Source organism: Populus euphratica, unplaced genomic scaffold, assembly GCF_000495115.2.
Source record: "Populus euphratica unplaced genomic scaffold, PopEup_1.0 scaffold46.1, whole genome shotgun sequence".
Taxonomy (NCBI): domain Eukaryota; kingdom Viridiplantae; phylum Streptophyta; class Magnoliopsida; order Malpighiales; family Salicaceae; genus Populus; species Populus euphratica.
In genome coordinates this window covers 1,005,092-1,010,843 of record NW_011499852.1, presented here as the reverse complement: position 1 = coordinate 1,010,843, position 5,752 = coordinate 1,005,092, and the positions used below count along the sequence as shown (strand labels likewise).

Here is a 5,752-nt window from a genome sequence, read left to right as displayed (position 1 = left end):
AAAAAAAATAGATTTAAATTGAAAAAGATTATTTTTTCAATTTGATTTTATTCTTTTAAGTCAATTTAGAGATCTTTAACTTGATAAATTTGTTTATTAAGATGTTAAATATGTTTACTCTATATTTTTATGTAAAAATAACTTTAAAATAGAGTTTTGAGTTAAAAAAAAAAATTGAAGCCTAAGTTTTCAACCATCGTTTTAGTAGACAACAAACATTTATTAGTTTTTATAAAAAAATATAGGATAGACGACATGTCATCTACCCTTTAAAAAAATATATAAAAGGGTCAGCCACATGAGTTAAAAAAATACAAGGATTGGAAAATTAAAATAATTTAAAAAAAACTTAAGAAGAAAAGATAAGTTTATGTATCTCATAAACAAAATATTGTTCATTATAATAGTATAATAATAAAATTATTCTCTAGTTATTAAATCTTTGAACTAGGCATACGAGGTAAGATGATTTTTTCACAATAATACAATTATCTTTTATAAATTTTTTACAGTTAAATTGATTGTTTTATTTTTTATTGCATATTAACATTGTTAATTTAAACCTAAAATTTTTTTTATTAACATTGTTAATTTAAACCTAAAATTAAAAAAAAAAAACACAATGCCTATTACAAAGGTGTGTCCTGGTATTTTAATTTTTTCAAAATAGTTTAATTATTTTAATGCTCTTAAAGACAAAATCAACGCAATTCTTTCATTAGGGTTTCTTTTGTCATTTTATATTTGTTTTATTATAGATTTAAAGATTACTAAATAATAATTCTTATAATTTATATATATTAAATATTATTTTAAAAGACATGTTGGACAGCTCATGAGTCATCCTGAGTCATTCAGATAGCACATGTAAGGTCATCAAACCACTAAATACTGTCTTTCAGAGTGGTGTTTGAAAGTTCATAATGTCCCTTTCATGATGCTATGACACGTGGACTACAGACACGTCTTTGGTTTGACACCAACAACTATTTTTTTTCTTATTTTTCGCATTGTCCATCTCGAATTTAGCACCAACCCCTTTAAAATTTCAAACCAGCCCTTTCATTTTTTTCCTTTACAATTGGTTTATATCCTTTTGATTACTACTTTTTTATTTTTGTTTTGAACAAGCTATAAAATTACAAATATAATTTTTAGCTTCACCGTTTTCATTTTTTAATCTTTTACATATGATAATCATTCTTTTAATTACTATTTTTTAATAGGTTATAAAATTATATTTTTTTTCAATTTCACCCATTTTATTTTTTAATCTTTCAAATTTAGTCCTTATTATTTTAATTGCTATTTATTTTGTTTGGGATCATTTTCTTGATTAATTTTTGTTTATAATTTCATCATTCAGGGTTTCTTCTATCAAATTTTGATTTTTGTTGTTTTTATTGCTATCTTAAATTGATGAAAAATTAAGCTTTTTGATTGAACTCGAGTCAAGAAATTCATGGGTTGTGAGTTTTAGATATTAGACCAGATTTAATAGGTTTGTCGGGGCTAGTTTTGTTCCTTTTTTTTTTTAAAGCTAATCTTTTTTATATTATGTTTTACCTTTTTTTAGAGTTTTGATTAATAATTTTTTATGGTTTTTCATATATGGTATTAGCCTCGGGTTCTTAACTAGAGTCATTGATTTCAAATGTTAACATGGACAAACTTTTTTCTGCTCTCTTTTAAATTGATTTATTTTAATTTTATCTTTTAATATTTTATTTATTTGAAATTGATCTTCCATTTGTTTTTTTTCTTTTCCTTTCAATTGAGTTATCTCAAATTTATGCCTATGATCACCGAATTTACGAGTTAACCTATGTTGACTCAAAGTGATTATTTATGGTCAGTCTTGAGCTCATGACCAGAGTCATCCTTTTCAAAGTTTGACGTGGATTGATTTTTTTTAATTATTTTTTTAATTAATTTATTTCAATTTCATTCTTTAATATTTAATTTATTGAAATTTGATCTTCATACCTTTTTTTTTCATTTACTTTCTATTAAGTTATCCCGATCATGTGCTCATGGTCGCAAGGTTTGTAAGTTAACTTAAGTTGACTCATATTTTTTCTTTGCTTTTTTAAATTATTTTTTTTTATTTTTTTCTGTCAACATTAAGTTGTTCGATAACTGTGCTGTATAATTTTATTCAATTTGCTTTCGAAGATAGTTATCCTTGTATCATAACTGGATTATAGATTTTGTAACCTGACTTAGATGGACTTGGATCTTTTTTTTTGTTTTTTTTAATTTTGTTTTTTTAATTTTCATTCTTCAATGTTTTATTTGCTAGAGATTGAACTTCATCTTTTTTGTTTTTATTTTTGTAGATCTATCATATTCTCTTTGATTTATTAGGAATTGATCTTCAAACTTTTTTCATGTATTTTTTCTACAAAATTATTCCAATCTTATATCCATAGTCGATAAGTTTGCGAGTTAATCCGGTTTAACCAAGTTTTTTTTAATTAAACCCTTTAATATTGAGTTGTTTTATAATTTAGATAGGCTAAGATAAAGGTTTTTTAATCTTTTTTTTGTTATTATTTTTTGATGAATTTTTTTTATTATTATATTTTTTAATCATATTATTTAAATTACTAATCAAACCAATTACCTTTATCTTAATATTTTTTACTTCATTTTTTTTTGCCCATCAAACAGAGGAGCGTAGGATACAAATCTTATTAATTAATGAATTACTGGGAACTGTTGAATCCCACTTGCTTATTTCAACGTTTTTTCTCTGCCATTCATTTTTATAAAAATAGCATTACTTGTACAACGTTTTTTCTCTGCCATTCATTTTTATCAAAATAGCATTACTTGTATTTTTTTTTTTTTAGTATCCATGGATAGATTATTTATTGACATAACTTTATTTTTTTAATTATCTGTAAAATTATTAGAAAATGATTTGTTAAGGGTCCATTTAGCATTGCTGACATTTTTTATTTTACACTTTGAGAAGAAACTTCTTAAAGATAAAACAAGAGCAGCAGAGGAACTAGCAAGCGGGATACAAATATTCTTAAATAGTTTTTAAAACATAGGAAATAAAGATAGAATGCAGAAAGAAAAGGACAGAAAATAAAAATAAAAACAATAGGTAGAATACTAGATAAAAATTTGGGCTAAGGGACACGAGTCACTCTAAGCAAGCAACGGCTCTCGGGTTTCACATGCTGCCTCAAAAAATTACAACCAAAAAGACAAAAAAATAAAAAATAAAAATGATTTTTTTTAAAAAAAAAAGAAGAATAAGAGAGAGCGAGAGGGGGCAATCTGTTTGCTTGTGCTGGAAAAGAAAATTGCATGACTGGAGGGACCCGACTGCACAATTCCTCCTCTCCTATTGGTAGCTAAGGCCAAAGTTAACAAACCCTCGTCGCCTCTACCTTCTATTTTCCGGCAAAAACTTACGATGAAAAGCTCTCAATAACTGACAACTTCCCTCTTTATCTTTCTCCGTGCCTTGAGGATGGGCGCCTCGTTATCGAACCTGACGGAGGGAGCGGGCATGGGTGGTCCTGGTTTGGGGGACATACCGGAGAGCTGCGTGGCTTGTGTTTTCATGTACTTGACGCCTCCTGAGATTTGCAATCTGGCTCGATTGAACCGTGCTTTTCGAGGAGCCGCTTCTTCCGATTCCGTTTGGGAAAACAAGTTGCCTTCTAATTATCAGGATCTGCTCCATATCCTCCCTCCTGATAGATACCTCAATTTCTCCAAAAAAGACATATTTGCCCTCCTCTCTCGCCCTCTCCCTTTTGATGACGGCAATAAGGTCTGCCTCTCTAGCATTCTTCTTTTTGGATTTTCGAATTAAGGGTTTATTTATTAAAAAAATGACAAAATTGAACAGGAGGTGTGGCTTGATAGAGTGACGGGTAGGGTTTGTATGTCGATATCGGCCAAAGGGATGTCAATTACGGGAATTGAAGACCGCAGATATTGGACTTGGGTTCCTACTGAAGAATCAAGGTTTCTTTCTAACTTGGTTTATTTATTTATTTTAACAAGCAGCACCAGAACTAGTTTGTCCTCTGCAACTTTCATTCATGCTTCGATTTGGTTGTTAATCAATTAGTTATTGATGCTCACGAAATGATCCATTGTTTTCGATTTCAAAATTAATCGTTGCTAATTCACTACTTGTCGAAGTTGATGCTATAACTTCTTACTGTAAATCAACCTCAAATTCAGCCAAATCTGTTCCAGGTATTGTTAATAACTTGGCCATTTCATTGTTGCTTTGTTGGAATTTAACAAGTTCAAAAGCTTTGCATGTAGTCAGCGATGATATTTGGATCAACTACTACTCTCTTGAGCTGGGGTTAGTTACTTTCTGTTGGTTGTGGGGGGCATCTGCCCTTCGCTTCCCTGCGAGTTGTGGAGAGATGCATCTGCCTTCTCTTTGGCTCACTAACTAAACCCGGCCTGAAAATTAATATCACTTACTACTTTATCTGCTTCCTACGAGGACCATCTTTAATTGGTTTCCCATCAAGCTTTCTCATCCTAGTTATTTGTCTATTTTATTGTCCAATACTGGATTTGTATGTAATGTGTTTACAGCTTTTTTATTATAGTTTTTAATGCTTGTTTCTTTAGTGTTTTACATTTCCCATATTATATGTGAAATATCATTTGTTTTCTTTTCCTGTTTCTGGATGCTTTTCTCGATGATAGAAGTCTAGGCGGTAGAAATGTATATTCTGCTTATTCTGTCTGTGCAACGGTGATCAATCTCCTGCAAGGGTATATTCTCCACTTTCCTTTTCTGTCCATATGCTGGTCATAAATGTGACCTCATAATTTGTGTAGTCATTTCCAATTGAAGAAGTGCATTTGTTGACACAATCAGAGGATGGACAATCCCTTGTGATCATTTCTGCCTGCCTTTGTTTATATTATCTTTTCCAATTTTTATGCTAGATAATTGAAGCATGTCTGGTAGCATGAAAAACTTGGACTATCAAATACATCGTTACACATTTTTACTTGTCCTTTATGGGTTTTCTTGTATCAAAATGTCTCAAAATAATATGCTCCAGTTGTCCTTTTATCAATTAAATTGTTGTAGTTTTTAGGCATGTTTGATTCCCAGAAAGTAGTTTCCGAAAAACTACTTTCTAAACTTTCTCATGTTTGTCTGCCATTAGGGAAGTTGGTTAATGAAAAGCACTTTCCGGTCAATGAAAAACACTTTTTGGTCAATGGAAAACACTTTTCAGTTAAAGAAAAATTTGGTTTGATTTTCAGAAACGTGTTTTTTTTTTTTTGATGTTCAAAGAAAAATTTGGTTTGATTTTCAGGAACGTGTTTTTTTTTTTGGATGTGTTTGTTTTTCGGAAAGTGGTTTCAGGGAAATCACTTTCCAAACTTTCTTGTATTTGTTTGCCGTTAGGAAAGTTGGTCAACGAAAAATTTGGCTTAGTTTTCAGGAAAGTGTTTTCTTGGAAAATTTGGGTGGAAAATATTTTTTGAAAATTATGAAAAATTTGAAAATGTTATTATTTACTTATTATATCAAATTTGATCCTCAAATTTTTGATTGCTATGTATTTTTTTTTGAATATTTATTTTTCAATTTCATCTCTTAAAATTTAATTTTTATATTAACTTTGATCCTCATTTTTATAATTGTTATTTTCTTTTTTCCTATTATTTTTTTATTAAAATGTTTTATCTATCAAATTTGGTTCTCATTCTTTTGATTGTTACTTATTTTATTTGAAAT

At 29.1% G+C, this 5,752-nt stretch overlaps 1 protein-coding gene across 1 annotated transcript; it reads left to right on the top strand.

The window, feature by feature from the left end:
- The first annotated feature begins 3,280 nt into the window (after positions 1 to 3,280).
- On the top strand, positions 3,281 to 5,145 carry LOC105121773 (F-box protein PP2-A15-like). The gene is made up of 2 exons (XM_011020560.1): positions 3,281 to 3,796; positions 3,875 to 5,145. Exons 1-2 carry the CDS (start codon positions 3,491 to 3,493, stop codon positions 4,097 to 4,099), a joined length of 531 nt encoding a protein of 176 aa, XP_011018862.1. The 5' UTR covers positions 3,281 to 3,490; the 3' UTR covers positions 4,100 to 5,145.
- Positions 5,146 to 5,752: the final 607 nt, after the last annotated feature.

Coding starts and splice junctions, on each gene's coding strand:
- LOC105121773 (XM_011020560.1), top strand. CDS start 3,491: ATGGGCGCCTCGTTATCGAACCTGACGGAGGGAGCGGGCATGGGTGGT. Junction 3,797..3,874: donor CTTTTGATGACGGCAATAAG/GTCTGCCTCTCT, acceptor AAAATTGAACAG/GAGGTGTGGCTTGATAGAGT.